Source organism: Bos javanicus, chromosome 1 (assembly GCF_032452875.1).
Source record: "Bos javanicus breed banteng chromosome 1, ARS-OSU_banteng_1.0, whole genome shotgun sequence".
Taxonomy (NCBI): Eukaryota; Metazoa; Chordata; class Mammalia; order Artiodactyla; family Bovidae; genus Bos; species Bos javanicus.
In genome coordinates this window covers 57,143,623-57,160,980 of record NC_083868.1, presented here as the reverse complement: position 1 = coordinate 57,160,980, position 17,358 = coordinate 57,143,623, and the positions used below count along the sequence as shown (strand labels likewise).

Genomic DNA, 17,358 nt, shown 5'->3' with positions numbered 1-17,358 from the left:
ATTCTTGCTCTCATTCTGTGACTGGGTTTGCTATGGACAGCCCGGCTCAACCTTAATCCTGTGGTGACCAGATCACTCTCATGATCCACTTCAGAGTGAGTATGCCCACTTCAAAAGAGCCCTCTCACACCACTGCAGCCTGCAACTACCCCTACACACACAATCAAAGCATTTTTCTTCTTTCTTTTTTTGAAACAGAAATCATTGAGTATCCCCGCTTCAGAAGAGCCCCTTCACACCCCTGCAGCCTGCAACCATCCCTACATAGAAATGAAAGCATTTTCTTTTCTTTTTTGAAACAGAAATGATTGCCCACTAGGGGGCGCTATATTTGTCATCATAAAAATCTTAATACTGATAATCATAAAAAAAAATAATAGCAACTACCTAAAAGACTTTTTCAGAGAAGGCAATGGCAACCCACTCCACTACTCTTGCCTGGAAAATCCCATGGACGGAGGAGCCTGGTAGGCTGCAGTCCATGGGGTCGACTGAGCGACTTCACTTTCACTTTTCACTTTGATGCATTGGAGAAGGAAATGGCAACCCACTCCAGTGTTCTTGCCTGGAGAATCCCAGGGATTGGGGAGCCTGGTCGGCTGCTGTCTATGGGGTCACACAGAGTCGGACACGACTGAAGCAACTTAGCAGCAGCAGCAGCAGCAAAAGACTTTTTAAAAGTGTGGAAGAGTACATCATGCAGTAATTTTAAATATATATATATATATATATGTTCACACATAACTTTTAATGAATTGTCAAACTGATTGCAATGTAACACTAAAATCTTAAAGTTAAGCTACAAAATTATAAAAAAAAAAAAAAAAAAAACTGACCTCAAATTAAAATGCAGGTAAGAAAAAAACTAGAGAAAAGTGTAACAAAATACTAATAATGTGGATGGGCTTTATGGGTAACTGAACATGTACTATTTTCATATTCAGAATAAAAGATAAAATGAGATAATATATGTAGAATACATAGGCAACACCACCACCATAAGAGTTTTTATTTTGCACACCCATAAACACAAACATAGTGATTTCTAAAAGAAGTTAAGATAATGACAGCTAGCAGATACATGCTTCTATAGTTGTAAAATGCTTTCAAATACATTATTCATCATTTTGTCATTACAGTGATGTGCCAGGTATATCAGATAAAGTTGGCTTTATACAATAATAACCCTTTATAATAATTATCTTTACTAAGTAAATTATTTAAAAAAATTTTCAAACACACATGTGTAAGATACAATAAAATATCAATTTATGTTTAAATAAATTAAAAATTTTGAGAAATCTTCAACATCCAGTGCATAGAGTTTAGGGCAAAACAATGATCCCCATAATTCTACCAGAGTTTATAAAACAAACACACAAACCAAAAGTAAAATTTAAAAAAAGCAAAAATCACATATATCGCCCATCTATACAACATACCCCAAAGCAGTTTTAAATTCATATTATAGTGACGAAGTAGCAGTGAGTATATCTTCGATTTCAGCATTTAAGTCATAAGCATTATTACATAAGTTCTTAAAATACATCAACTTAGTCACATTTAAAACTCTTACCTCCAGTTAGACATAAGCTTATGATGATGACTAGAATGAAACTCAGGAAAACAGAGGCAAGGACCATCCAGAGTTTGCACTTTCCAATCAACTTCTTATTACAGGAGCTCCAAGGGCTTTCCTTGTCAGCCTGGAAAGCAGAGGAAGACTGTGATGCAGTCATTTGGTCTCAAGAAACATTTTTTAATGCTTACTATGGGCCAGTGACACAGAAATGAAGGCAGCAGGATCCTGATCTCAAGGAACTCCACTCTACTGAGTCAAGCTCACAAAAGAACAGACGGAACCTCATAAAGAAGTTAAGGAGAACATGCTCTGGGGACTCTGAGGTGGGAAGAACAGGCAAGATTTTGAAAGATGAACAGAGAAAGGCAATCCAAACCCAGGAAAGAACATCCTCAGCATTGATTCATAATGAAATTGGCTAAAAGATTCATCTGATGGGAATGCAGGTTTCAGAGGCAAGTAATGACAGTTAAGATTGGAGAGAATGAAAGGTTGGAGCATCCCTGAAGCATCTTGAATGCTGGCAGAGTGGTGTAGACTTAATGCGGTCTGGACTGGGAACCCACTGAAGATTTTTGGTACACAAAAGCTGAGTAGAAGATTAAGAGAAAAATAATTAAAAGATGCTTACTCCTTGGAACAAAGCTAGTGGAGGTGATAGAATTCCAGTTGAGCTATTCCAAATCCTGAAAGATGATGCTGTGAAAGTGCTGCACTCAACATGCCAGCAAATTTGGAAAACTCAGCAGTGGCCACAGGACTGGAAAAGGTCAGTTTTCATTCCAATCCCAAAGAAAGGCAATGCCAAAGAATGCTCAAACTACCGCACAATTGCACTCATCTCACACGCTAGTAAAGTAATGCTTAAAATTCTCCAAGCCAGGCTTCAGCAATATGTGAACCGTGAACTTCCTGATGTTCAAGCTGGTTTTAGAAAAGGCAGAGGAACCAGAGATCAAATTGCTAACATTGCTGGATCATGGAAAAAGCAAGAGAGTTCCAGAAAAGCATCTATTTCTGCTTTATTGACTATGCCAAAGCCTTTAACTGTGTGGATCACAATGAACTGTGGAAAATTTTGAAAGAGAATACCAGACCACCTGATCTGCCTCTTGAGAAATCTGTATGCAGGTCAGGAAGCAACAGTTAGAACTGGACATGGAACAACAGACTGATTCCAAATAGGAAAAGGAGTACGTCAAGGCTGTATATTGTCACCCTGTTTATTTAACTTATATGCAGAGTACATCATGAGAAATGCTGGACTGAAAGAAACACAAGCTGGAATCAAGATTGCCGGGAGAAATATCAATCACCTCAGATATGCAGATGACACCACCCTTATGGCAGAAAGTGAAGAGGAACTAAAAAGCCTCTTGATGAAGGTGAAAGTGGAGAGTGAAAAAGTTGGCTTAAAGCTCAACATTCAGAAAACGAAGATCATGGCATCCGGTCCCATCACTTCAAGGGAAATAGATGGGGAAACAGTGGAAACAGTGTCAGACTTTATTTTTCTGGGCTCCAAAATCACTGCAGATGGTGACTGCGGCCATGAAATTAAAAGGTGCTTACTCCTTGGAAGGAAAGTTATGACCAACCTAGATAGCATATTCAAAAGCAGAGACATTACTTTGCCAACAAAGGTTCGTCTAGTCAAGGCTATGGTTTTTCCTGTGGTCATGTATGGATGTGAGAGTTGGACTGTGAAGAAGGTTGAGCACCGAAGAATTGATGCTTTTGAACTGTGGTGTTGGAGAAGACTCTTGAGAGTCCCTTGGACTGCAAGGAGATCCAACCAGTCCATTCTGAAGGAGATCAGCCCTGGGATTTCTTTGGAAGGAATGATGCTAAAGCTGAAACTCCAGTACTTTGGCCACCTCATGCAAAGAGCTGACTCATTGGAAAAGACTCTGATGCTAGGAGGGATTGGGGGCAGGAGGAGAAGGGGACGACAGAGGATGAGATGGCTGGATGGCATCACTGACTGGATGGACGTGAGTCTGAGTGAACTCCGGGAGTTGGTGATGGACAGGGAGGCCTGGTGTGCTGCAATTCATGGGGTCGCAAAGAGTCGGACACGACTGGGCGACTGATCTGCTCTGACTCCTTGGAAGAAAAGTTATGACCAACCTAGATAGCATATTCAAAAGCAGAGATATTACTTTGCAACAAAGGTCCATCTACTCAAAGCTATGGTTTTTCCAGTGGTCATGTATGGATGTGAGAGTTGGACTGTGAAGAAAGCTGAGCACCGAAGAATTGATGCTTTTGAACTGTGGTGTTGGAGAAGACTCTTGAGAGTCCCTTGGACTGCAAGGAGATCCAACCAGTCCATTCTGAAGGAGATCAGCCCTGGGATTTCTTCGGAGAGAATGATGCTAAAGCTGAAACTCCAGTACTTTGGCCACCTCATGCGAAGAGTTGACTCACTGGAAAAGACTCTCAAGCTGGGAGGGATTGAGGGCAGGAGGAGAAGGGGACGACAGAGGATGAGATGGCTGGATGGCATCACTGACTCAATAGGCGTGAGTCTGAGTGAACTCCGGGAGTTGGTGATGGACAGGGAGGCCTGGCGTGCTGCGATTCATAGGGTTGCAAAGAGTCAGACTGAATGACTGAACTGAACTGAACTGAATGTATAGTTTACACTAAGAAAAAGCTAAGAACCTACTGCTGTGGCCCAGACTCTACGTAATAAGGAAGGAACACCAGGAAATAAGCCTGCAATGTGTTCAGTGATGCAGAGGGTGGGGTCAAAGTAAATAATTACAACTGCTATGGTCTACAGAACACCATTTCACTTATCTAAACAGCCCTGCAAGGGACGTGTTGGTGTTGTTACTTAGTCGCTAATTAGTGTCCTATTCTTCTTCAACCCCATGGACTGTAGCCCTCCAGGCTCCTCTGGCCTTGGGATTTCCCAGGCAAGAATACTGGAATGGGTTGCTATTTCCTTCTCCAGGGAATCTTCCCAACCCAGGGACTGAACCCTTGTCTCCTGCATTGGCAGGTGGATTCTTTACTACTGAGCCACAAGGGAAGCCCTTACTTGAAGTTAGGATAATAGAAATTACATAAAGTGAAAACCAAAGAGAAAAGAGTGAATAAATAGCGGAGAAATGAAGAACTGTGGGACAGTATTAAACAACGCAGTCCAAAGATAACTGGAATCCCAGAGGGAGAATAAAAAACTGGGGGCAGATAAAATATTTGAAGAAATACTGGGTAAAACACATCCTAAGACTACAGACGGGCACAAAACTACATACTTAAGAAACTTAAGAGTCCAAACTTAGGGAAAACAAACAAACTGTACCTAGACAAATATTCAAATTGCTAAAATCCAAACACACAAAAAATCTTGAAGACAGCTGGAGGAAACTCATTTTACCTACCCTTATGGATTTAATGGTTTTATCCCAGGGTTCATATGTTGATGTCCTAAACCACCTTACCCACCACCCCAGTGTGGCTGTATTTGGACATGGGCCTGGTAAAGAAATAATAGAGAATGAAGTTCTAAGGGTGGGATTAGTGTCCTTATGGGGCTTTCCAGGTGGCACTAGTGGTAAAGAACCTGCCAATCCAGGAGACAGCAGATGCTGTTTCAGTCCCTGGGTGGAGAAGATCCCCTGGAGGAGGGCATGATAACTCACTCCACTATTCCTACCTGGAGAATCCCATGAACAGAACAGCCCGGTGGCCTATAGTCCATAGGGTCGAAAAGAGTCGGACACGACTGAAGTGACTTAGCACACACACACACCACGCAGTGTCCTTATAAGAAGAGATACCAGAGAACTCACATTGTCTCTCCACCTCGGTGAACATGCACCAAGAAAAGGACATGAGACGATATGCTGAGAAGGTGGCCTTCTACTGCCAGGAAGAGCGCTCTCACCAGAACCAACCACGCTGGCACCCTGATCTGGGACGTCCAGTCTCCTGGACTGTGAGAACATTAATTTCTGTTGTTTAAGCCACCTGCCCTGTGGTGTTCTGTCATGGCAGCCTGAGGAGACCATAACACCTACAAAGGAACAAAGATAAGTCCACTTCGAAGAAGCAGTTTGGGAGAGGTTGGCCGGGTTGGGGTTGTATCCTGGCTGAGTGTCACTGCCCCGTGCATGCGCTGTCTCTCTAGTCCACAGCCTCCCCGCATCAGTGTGTGAAGCTCCAGCTTACGTGTGTACCCAGCTTTCTCTCTCGGTACTGTAGCTAACCCCTAAAAGGTCCCATTCCTCTTCTCGTATGTCCTACATGAAAACCATGGGAAACAATAGAATATGATGGATAAAAAATGTGGATCTGGATCTGGATCCCAATCCCAGTTACACCACTTAAAGGCAGGGTGACTATCAGCAAACTACTTACTGAAACTCACTGGCCCCAAGGTTCACAACTGTAAAACATACTGAGTAATAAGTCTGGCTCACAGGACTGTTGTAAACACTAGAGATCATGCAGACGAAGCACTTGCTAAACGAGCAGAGTGGAGGTGGCGCTTTGGCACCCCTGAGTGCACTTGACATTGGCTCTCAACATGGGAGCCAGTGGGTTACACTGAGTGTTCACCTTCCCACCAAGCAGCAACAGGCACTTCCTGAATTGATGCCTTGTTAACTTCCTCTCCCGTGGTGACTTTAGCGGAAGCCATCAGGAAAGAAAACTGTCCACATTAGGACAATTCCGTTTTTCTTACTGAGTGGGTCCCAGCCCTCAGAATCTCCTGAAGGGGAATTTAAACAACACATACCTAGGCACAGATTATAGGGGAAATGGGCAGCCCCAGTTTGAAAATGTAAATCTCCCAACGTCAATCAACTGCTTTACCAGAGGTCGGTGGGAGGGCCCTGGTCTGGAGCCTCCTGCCCTCTGGAAACCAGGTAAAATCTCTCCCTTTTGTGGAGGCCTCCCTACCACAGAGAGGCCTCCCTTCCCTCAGAGAGCACCCAGTATATGAGCTATCCACACAGCTCATCTGCTGTGGCCACCACCTGCCTTGTCTGGTTTCAGGTCCAAATGTAAATAGATACTGGCCTTATTTACCTAGGGAAAGTGAAACCACCCAGAGTAAGGAGTGGCTCTTACAATTCCCCTGTTCTTATATCCCACACCTCATACAGGTAAGATGCAGTTAATAAATGTGTGTTCCTGAGTTACAATGGGTGCCCCAAATATTGAAAATGTACTTTGAAAAGTTCTAGAGTAGAGGTCACACTTTGGAGCCCCTGTGTGCACTGGCCCTTCAGGTGGTGTGTGGTGAGGGGATGGCGTAAAGGTCCCAGCAACATCTAGACAGAGGCAAACTCTCTTTGAGGTAAGGGTGTCTGGAATCCGAGCGTAAGCACCTCTCACTCTCACCTGAAGCCTGAGCACTGCTCCAAGGTCACCAAGGCTAGGGGCTCAACAAGGCACACGGCAAAGAGGAGCCCAATACAAGAAGCCTTGAACTTCTCAGGGTAAAACCCTATCTTCCTGTTAACAGAGGTCCTAAGACACATTTTTAGTTCTCAAGAGACAGCAGGGACCACAAGTCAGTTCAGTTCAGTTCAGTCGCTCAGTTGTGTCCAACTTTTGCGACCCCATGGACTGTAACACGCCAGGCTTCCCTGTCCATCACCAACTCCTGGAGCTTACTCAAACTCATGTCCATCGAATCGGTGATACCATCCAACTATCTCATCCTCTGTTGTCCCCTTCTCCTCCTACCTTCAATACTTCCCAGTATCAGGGGCTTTTCAAGTGAGTCAGTTCTTCACATCAGGTGGCCAAATTATTGGAGTTTCAGCTTCAGCATCAGTCCTTCTAATGAACATTCAGGACTGATTTCTTTTAGGATTGGATCCCTTTGCAGTCCAAGGGACTCTCAAGAGTCTTCTACAACACCAAGTTCAAAAGCATCAATTCTTCAGACCTCAGCTTTCTTTATAGTCCAACTCTCACATCCATACATGACTACTGGAAAAACCATAGCTTTGACTAGAGAGACTTTTGTTGGCAAAGTAATGTCTCTGCTTTTGAATATGCTGTCTAGGTTGGTCATAGCCCTTCTTCCAAGGAGCAAGAGTGTTTTAATTTCATGGCTGCAGGTACCATCTGCAGTGATTTTGGAGCCTGAAAAAATTAGTCTCTCACTGTTTCCATTGTTTCCCCATCTCTTTGCCATGAAGTGATGGGACCAGATGCCATGATCTTATTTTCTGAATGTTGAGTTTCAAGCCAACTTTTTCACTCTCCTGCTTCACTTTCATCAAAAGGCTCTTTAGTTCTTCTTTGCTTTCTGCCATAAGGGTGGTGTCATCTGTATATCTGAGGTTATTGATATTTCTCCCGGAAATCTTGATTCCAGCTTGTACTTCCTCCAGCTCGGCATTTCATACGATATACTCTGCATATAAGTTAAATAAGCAGGGTGACAATATACAGCCTTGATGTACTCCTTTCCTGATTTGGAACCAGTCAGCTGTTCCATGTACAGTTCTAACTGTTGCTTCCTGACCTGCATACAGATTGCTCAGGAGACAGGTCAGGTGGGTTGGTATTTCCATCTCTTGAAGAATTTTCCACAGTTTGTTGTGATCCACAGTCAAAGGCTTTGGAATAGTCAATAAAGCAGAAGTAGACATTTTTCTGGAACTCTCTTGCTTTTTTGATGATACAATAGATGTTGGCAATTTGATCTATGGTTCCTCTGCCATTTCTAAATTCAGCTGGAACATCTGGAAGTTCATGGTTCACATACTGTTGAAGCCTGACTTGGAGAATTTTGAGTATTACTTTGTTAGCATTGAGATGAGTGCAATTGTGCGGTAGTTTGAACATTCTTTGGCATTGCCTTTCTTTGGGATTGGAATGAAAACTGATCTTTTCCAGTCCAGTGACCACTGCTGAGTTTTCCAAATTTGCTGGCATATTGAGTGCAGCACTTTCACAGCATCACCTTTTAGGATTTGAAATAGCTCAACTGGGATTCCATCACCTCCACTAGCTTTATTCGTAGTGATGCTTCCTAAGGCCCACCCAACTTTGAATTCCAGGACACCTGGCTCTAGGTGAGTGATCACACCATCGTGATTATCTGGGTCATGAAGATCTTTTTTGTGTAGTTCTTCTGTGTATTCTTGCCATCTCTTCTTAATATCTTCTGCTTCTGTTAGGCCCATACCGTTTCTGTCCTTTATGTACCCATATTTGCATGAAATGTTCCCTTACTATCTCTAATTTTCTTGAAGAGATCTCTAGTCTTTCCAATTCTATTGTTTTCCTCTATTTCTTTGCATTGATCATTGAAAAAGGCTTTCTTATTTCTCCTTGCTATTCTTTGGAACTCTACATCCAGATGCTTATATCTTTGCTTTTCTCCTTTGCCTTTTGCTTCTCTTTTCACAGCTATTTGTAAGGCCTCCTCAGACAAACATTTTACCTCTTTGCATTTCTTCTTCTTGGGAATGGTCTTGATTTGGGCCTCCTGTACAATGTCACAAACTCTATCCATAGTTCTTCAGGCACTCTGCCTATCAGATCTAATCCCTCGAATCTATTTTGTCACTTCCACTGTGTAATTGTAAGGGATTTGATTTAGGTCATACCTGAATGGTCTAGTGCTTTTCCCTACTTTCTTTCAATTTAAGTCTGAATGTGGCAATAAGGAGTTCATGATCTAAGCCACAGTCAGCTCCTGGTCTTGTTTTTGCTGACTGTATAGAGTTTCTCCCTCTTTGGTTGCAAAGAATATAACCAATCTGATTTCAGTATTGACTGTCTGGTGATGTCCATGTGTAGAGTCTTCTTTTGTGTTGTTGGAAGAAGATGTTTGCTATGACCAGTGCGTTCTCTTGGGAAAATTCTGTTAGCCTTTGACCTGCTTATTTTTTGTACTCCAAGGCCAAATTTGCCTGTTACTCCAGGTGTTTCTTGACTTCCTACTTTTGCATTCCAGTCCCCTATAATAAACAGGACATCTTTTTTGGGTGTTAGTTCTAGAAGGTCTTGTAGGTCTTCATAGAACCATTCAACTTCATCTTCTTCAGCATTACTGGCCGGAGCATAGACTTGGATTACTGTGATATTGAATGGTTTGCCTTGGAAACGAGCAGAGATCATTCTGTCATCTTTGAGATTGCATCCAAGTACTGCATTTTGGACTCTTTCGTTGACTCAGATGCCTACCCTATTTCTTCTAAGGGATTCCTGCCCACAGTAGTAGATATAATGGTCATCTGAGTTAAATTCACCCATTCCAGTCCATTTTAGTTCACTGATTCCTAGAATGTCGACATTCACTCTTGCCATCTCCTGTTTGACCACTTCCCATATGCCTTGATTCATGGACCATGAACATGACTAGGTTCATGGACTAGGATTTGCCTTGATTCATGGACCATGAACCATGGACCATGAACATGACTAGATTCATGGACTAGGAACATTCCAGGTTCCTATACAATATTGCTCTTTACAGCATCAGGCTTTACTTCCATCACAAGTCACATTCACAACTGGGTGTTGTTTTTGCTTTGGCTCCATCTCTTCATTCTTTCTGGAGTTATTTCTCCACTGATTTCCAGTAGCATATTGGGCACCTACCAACCTGGGGCATTCATCTGTCAGTGTCTTATCTTTTTGCCTTTTCATACTGTTCATGGGGTTCTCAAGGCAAGAATACTGAAGTGGTTTGCCATTCCCTTCTCCAGCAGACCACATTTCGTCAGAACTCTCCACCATGACCATTTTGGGTGGCCCTACACGAAATGGCCTGGAGTCTCAAATGAGCCAGAGAATGAGGGTCATGTACCTCTCTGGTCTTTTGGGCCTTCATATATGCTGTCCCCTAGAGACCACAACCAGGACCCTAGTGGTTTGATGAGACCAATAGTCTCATTTCCTGGGTGAACTCGGCTCAGAATTACACAGCCCTCCTCTGTAGGAAATGCCTCTTCCAGTCCAGCCCATCACAGCCGTCCTACATGCAGCCCCCTTCACCTGCCTGCTGTCAGCTCCAAGGCAGAGACCACTATCCTTTGAATGACTCATTTTCACATCCTTTAAGTCATAGTAAAACGGTCAGTTAGCTACACACAAGACAACTGAGTACAGGGCTTCTCGGCTGTCTCTACATTAGAGTCAACCCAAGAATTCTTTTTAGAAGTGCCCCCAGGGGATTCCACTGGACCTTGAGGGTGCAGAGCCTCTGACACAAAAGATGTGCGCTACTCGTGCACACTGGGTCATGAAAACACACTGCCTCCTGCACTGCCTTCTTTAGTCCCTCTTGCCCAAATTCTAGGTCATGAGGAGAGGCCACAGGAAGTTTTTTCTCCAGAGTGACTTTCAAAGATTTTTACAAACTGCATCTTACATTCTATGATTGAAGTATACGGCCCAAGAATTTTTGTGATTTTCCTTTGCCTATTCCCCCAGATTTTCACATCCCACTTCAGATAAGGTTCAAATACATGACATACGGTCCTGCAACAATAGCAGGACTACATAGCTCTTGGATACAAAAGCTTTTTCTTCTCTTTGGCTCAAAGAGGAGCAGATATTATATGTGTGCATGCTCAGTCTTTTCAGTCAGGTCCAACTCTGCGATGCTATATACTGTAGCCCACCAGGCTCCTCCATCCATGGGATTCTCCAGGCAGAAATCCTGGAGTGGGTAGCCATTTCCTCCTCCAGGGGATATTCCCAACCCAGGAATCAAACCCATGTCTCCTGCAGCTCCTGCATTGCAGGCAGATTCTTTACCACTGAGCCACCAGGGAAGCCCAGATATTATATAGATAAGGGGGAAATTTTCTTAGCACACAGTAAAATCTATACTTTAATGTTCATTGTGGGGCTTAATCTACTTGTTGACTGAAGCACAAAAGAGCCAGTTGATCCTAGTCCTAAATTCTAAACAACACGTGGCAATAGGCTAATTTTTATCCAACTTATTCAAATCTGCCTTGCCCACCTCAAAACTCTCCATGTACTGAATTAATAGTTATTATTATCATGAGGCTACTATCCTTAAAAATGTCTCTGGGACTTCTGTTTAAAACCTGAGGTCAGAGTCCATGTAATAAACCATAAAAGAAAACTAGTCTTGGGACTTCCTTGGTGGTTCAGTGGCTAAGATTCCATGCTTTAAACACAGCCAGCCCAGGTTCGATCCCTCGTCAGGAAACCAAATCCACAGGCTGCAACTGAAGATCTCATATGCTGCAATGAAGATCAAAAATCCCACGTGTCACAACTAAGACTAGGCACAGGCAAATAAATAATTGATTAAAAAAAAAAAAAAAGCTAGTCTGGCTCAATTATCCCTGATGGCTTTTCCAGTTTTGACCCAACTACACTGCCCTATTTACACTGACAGTAGGCAAAGTGAAGTTCAATGGCTTACAATTTTTCCTTCAATTTCCAAACCCAAATTAAGAAAGGGAAAGAACTTCTTCCCATGACGCTTGAATACTCCCTCAGATATCCCTTCCAGGTAGGAAGATACTCCATGATATGGGATGTCTTCTTCCCAATGATGCCCAAACTGTTCCCTGCTCCTCACCGATTTACCCATCTGCCTGTAACTCCCTCATCAGTCCTGATACACCACTCAACTCTTCATATTTCACCTATGTTCCATCACTTACAGAATCAGTAATAGTATGTAACCTAGGCAGTTATACACAAATGAATATAAATTATGTGATTATGTCTATATATTCAAATTAGATGTACATATTAATATATACACACACACACACACACACACACATACACACAATGTGCTTCCCTGGTGGCTCAGATAGTAAAGAATCTCCCTGCAATGCAGGAGACCCAGGTTCCATCCCTGGGTCAGGAAGATCCCTGGAGAAGAGAATGGCTACCCATTCCAATATTCTTGCCTGGAGAATCCCATGGACAGAGGAGTCTGGTGGGCTACAGTCCACGGGGTCGCAAAGAGTCGGACAAGACTGAGAGACTAACACTTTTACTTTTCATATATATGCTGCTGCTGGTGCTGCTAAGTCGCTTCAGTCGTGCGCGACCCCGTAGACGGCAGCCCACCAGGCTCCCCCGTCCCTGGGATTCTCCAGGCAAGAACACTGGAGTGGGTTGCCATTTCCTTCTCCAATGCATGAAAGTGAAAAGTGAAAGTGAAGTCACTCAGTCGTGTCTGACCCTCAGCAACCCCATGGACTGCAGCCTACCAGGCTCCTCTGTCCATGGGATTTTCCAGGCAAGAGTCCTGGAGTGGGGTGCCATTGCCTTCTCCATATATATGCACACATATAAAATAAATCAACAAAACCAGCATAAGTTTGAATCCTAAAAGGCCTGAGTTCAATCTCAGAGCCAACGAACTTCAGGATTTTGGTAACTTCTCTGAACCTCAAGTTCTTCACTCTTTGTCAAATCAGAATGAAGTTAGTTGTGCTAATTAAATGCATTTATGTAGCAGAAGTATTTGACACATGATAGGTAAAAAACATATGGTTAATAAAAACACATGATCTTATGCTACATTTCAAAACCAGAAATCTTAATATACGGTATAGATCTTCACGACCCAGATAATTACGATGGTGTGATCACTGACCTAGAGCCAGACATCCTGGAATGTGAAGTCAAGTGGGCCTTAGAAAGCATCACTACGAACAAAGCTAGTGGAGGTGATGGAGTTCCAGTTGAGCTATTCCAAATCCTGAAAGATGATGCTGTGAAAGTGCTGCACTCAATATGCCAGCAAATTTGGAAAACTCAGCAGTGGCCACAGGACTGGAAAAGGTCCGTTTTCTTTTCAATCCCAAAGAAAGGCAATGCCAAAGAATGCTCAAACTACTGCATAATTGCACTCATCTCACACGCTAGTAAAGTAATGCTCAAAATTCTCCAAGCCAGGCTTCAGCAATATGTGAACCGTGAACTTCCTGATGTTCAAGCTGGTTTTAGAAAAGGCAGAGGAACCAGAGATCAAATTGCCAATATCCGCTGGATCATGGAAAAAGTAAGAGAGTTCCAGAAAAACATCTATTTCTGCTTTATTGACTATGCCAAAGCCTTTGACTGTGTGGATCACAATAAACTGTGGAAAATTCTGAAAGAGATGGGAATACCAGACCACCTGATCTGCCTCTTGAGAAATCTGTATACAGGTCAAGAAGCAACAGTTAGAACTGGACATGGAACAACAGACTGGTTCCAAATAGGAAAAGGAGTACGTCAAGGCTGTATATTGTCACCCTGTTTATTTAACTTATATGCAGAGTACATCATGAGAAACGCTGGACGGGAAGAAGCACAAGTTGGAATCAAGATTGCCAGGAGAAATATCAATAACCTCAGATATGCAGATGACACCACCCTTATGGCAGAAAGTGAAGAGGAACTAAAAAGCCTCTTGATGAAAGTGAAAGAGGAGAGTGAAAAAGCTGGCTTAAAGCTCAACATTCAGAAAACGAAGATCATGGCATCTGGTTCCATCACTTCTTAGGAAATAGATGGGGAAACAGTGTCAGACTTTATTTTTCTGGGCTCCAAATCACTGCAGATGGTGACTGCAGCCATGAAATTAAAAGACGCTTACTCCTTGGAAGGAAAGTTATGACCAACCTAGATAGCATATTCAAAAGCAGAGACATTACTTTGCCAACAAAGTTCCATCTAGTGAAGGCTATGGTTTTTCCTGTGGTCATGTATGGATGTGAGAGTTGGACTGTGAAGAAAGCTGAACACCGAAGAATTGATGCTTTTGAACTGTGGTGTTGGAGAAGACTCTTGAGAGTCCCTTGGACTGCAAGGAGATCCAACCAGTCCATTCTGAAGGAGATCAGCCCTGGGTGTTCACTGGAAGGACTGATGTTGAAGCTGAAACTCCAGTACTTTGGCCACCTCATGCGAAGAGTTGACTCACTGGAAAAGACTCTGATGCTGGGAGGGATTGGGGGCAAGAGGAGAAGAGGACGACAGAGGATGAGATGGCTGGATGACATCACTGACTCGATGGATGTGAGTCTGGGTGAACTCCGGGAGTTGGTGATGGACAGGGAGGCTTGGCATGCTTCGATTCATAGGGTCACAAAGAGTCAGACATGACTGAGCGACTAAACTGAACTGAACTGAACACATCAAATTCTTAAAAGTCTGTATCTCATGCTTATGCTACATTTGTTGACTTTTCAATTTAAAATACACTTCCACTGATGCTATGGAACCGAGGAGAATGATCAACACATTAGATGAGGATTTTTTTCTCTTTTCTAAAGTTTTTCCTCTTCAAGCATTTCTAGAATGTTCTCCAAATGCTGATGTAACCCTCATCTGCACACCATTCTGTTCCTCACACAGCTTTCCTATTCAGTGACTTACAAAGCTAGTTCACAAGGAAGTCTCAGATATCTGTATACACCTGGCTAACAAGGAAGTAATTAAAACATGAAAGAGCAATCTCTACCAGGTAGGTACTAAATGATAATAAAATACTGACACCCTATATATGTCCGGCTCCTCCACTGTCTTCAACGTGAATTCCCAGGCTCACAGAGAAGACTGGTTGGCCACATTACATTACCGTCAGTTGACAGCTGGGAAAAGAAAACATAGACCTTAGTTTCTTGCCTCGGGACACACCTTTTAGTAGGGAAGGTGTCACCAGAACTCAGATGTCTGGATTCAGTCCCAAACCATGCAGTCCCTGGGGTTCCTGGGTCTACCCAACACAAGGCAAGTACTCCCAATTCCCACTCCCTGACACTGCCTTGGAGGACCCATACAAGTCCACCCAAGCAAGTCCGCCATTACAACCACAAACACAGAGATCAAATCATCTTTCTTCAACATTCATTGTCCTATGGCATTCATCTTTCATTCAAATATAAAGTACCAAATTATTCTCCAGGGTACCTATAAAAGCAGACTTTACATTATTTCCAGGAATCAAGAAGAAGGCAAAAGCAATGCTTTCAACTTCTGAATTTCCTGTTTACCCCTTAAATTAACAGCTGAACAGTCAAGAAATAGGAGTGGAGGAGAGGGACCCAGAAAGGTCAGGTTGGAAGCATATGTATATACATGGGGAGGTCCATATACCTAGTAAACATCAAGTCAGTTTGAAGAGTTAATCAGAAGGTAGAATTCAAAGTCTCTGCTGTTTTACAAGCATTTGATGAGAATGAATAAGTTTCCTGTCACTGTTAGGGCTGAATCAGAAAAGAGTTCTGTCTAAACATCACCAGCGACTTTCTCAGAAACTGAAATGAGGCCAAAGCACGAACCTGGAAACTGAGTTAAGCAGGGCAAGTTCACTCCACCCCCACCCCCACCCCAGTCCTCTGTGCTAAGTGCTAAGTCGCTTCAGTAGCAGATTCTTTGCGACCCCTTGGACTGCAGCCGGCCAGGCTCCTCTGTCCGTGGGATTCTCCAGACAAGAATACTGGAGTGGGTTACCATTTCCTTCTCTTGCCTTTTTCTCCCTTCTCCCCTACATCTCTTTCTGTGAAACCAAATGGCCAGACTGGGCGAAGACATAAAGTGTGGACCCAGGGGATGGTTAGCAAAGATGGATGATAGTGGGCAGTGGGTGAAGGCTGGGGGTGAGGGAGTGGTAGGGGAACAAGTGGCAAGGCAGTATAGAAAAGGAAGGCTAAGAGATTCTCAAGAAAAGAGGACTCCAGTTATCATTTCTAATTCTTTGCACCGAGGTGTGGGGGGTGTGTATTTCTGAAAGTTAAAAAATTTTTCAAAACCACCTCTACCTCTGGTGATTCTCTCTCTGAAGAGAAGAGCGCACACTTCCCAGATAAAACTCTTTAGTTTCCCTGAGTCGGAGGGATCCGAGGGAAGGCTCAGGCTGGAGGGCATTTCGGTGTCTGCTCCATTCAGAACTTTCCAGAGCGCACCACGGACGCAGGGGCTAGGCTGCGCCCCGGGAGCTGCCTGGAAACCTGAAACTGTGTCCTGCCACACCCGGGTCCTGGCCTGCAGCCTGGCTTAGAGCCAGGATAACAGCGGCCAGCGCCAAGGAGACCTTACCTGGACTGGGCAGCGCTCCTCGGCTAAAGAAAGGATGCCCTGGACGGCTCCGTTGAGAGGCGTCTGCTCGTCTGGCCGCCCTTGGATCACCAAGAGCTCCAGCTCATTTCCTGGAGATGGGGGACTGGCCCCCTCCATGAACCGGCAGAGGGGGACTAAACAGCCCGCCAGGAAGCAGTACGCATACACCCGCGGGTGCAGAGTCCAAAGTGGCCTAGCGAGCTACTCACTCCACCCCCGGGCGGGGAGGCCTCGGGTAGTAGGAGGGGCCCGACGGGGCGGGGCGCTGCCTTTAGCGCGGGGGAAGCGCGCCTCGCTCCCTCCAGGCGCCAAGGCATTCCCAGTTGTGAGCTCAGGTGCACTGCGGAAGAAGGCTGTTTTTCTGGTTTGTTCAGGGCGCTGCCTGCTCTGCCGTTTTCAATTCGCACAATTCAATACAAAGCCGAAGCTGAGCGGGTGGCCTGATTGGGCTTTGGGCTTTGACATGGATGGACATTCCATCCTCCCCGAGGAGCTGTCTGTTGCCAAGGCTTGCTCCAGCTTTCACTGCCTAGCAAAATTTCATTCATTTAATCTGATCACTTAATGGCAAATAGATGGGGGAACAATGAAAACAGTATAAGACTTTATTTTCTTGGGCTCCAAAACCACTGTGGATGGTGACTGCAGCCATGAAATCAAGAGACTCTTGCTCCTTGGAAGAAAAGTTATGATAAACCTGTTGCCGCTGCTAAATCACTTCAGTCGTGTCCGACTCT

General features: G+C 44.0%; 1 protein-coding gene across 2 annotated transcripts in view; it reads right to left on the bottom strand.

Annotated features, from left to right (window-relative positions):
* The window catches only part of C1H3orf52 (chromosome 1 C3orf52 homolog), a 41,733-nt gene extending 24,642 nt beyond the window's left edge, over positions 1-17,091 (bottom strand). For both annotated transcript variants that reach the window (XM_061391605.1, XM_061391693.1), the window contains exons 1-2: positions 16,601-17,091; positions 1,577-1,706 (exon numbers count right to left, since the gene is read on the bottom strand). In XM_061391605.1, the coding sequence (XP_061247589.1) occupies positions 1,577-1,706; positions 16,601-16,738 (268 nt within the window). In that variant the 5' untranslated portion in view covers positions 16,739-17,091. The remainder of the gene's footprint in view (positions 1-1,576; positions 1,707-16,600) is intronic.
* Between the last annotated feature and the right edge of the window lie 267 nt (positions 17,092-17,358).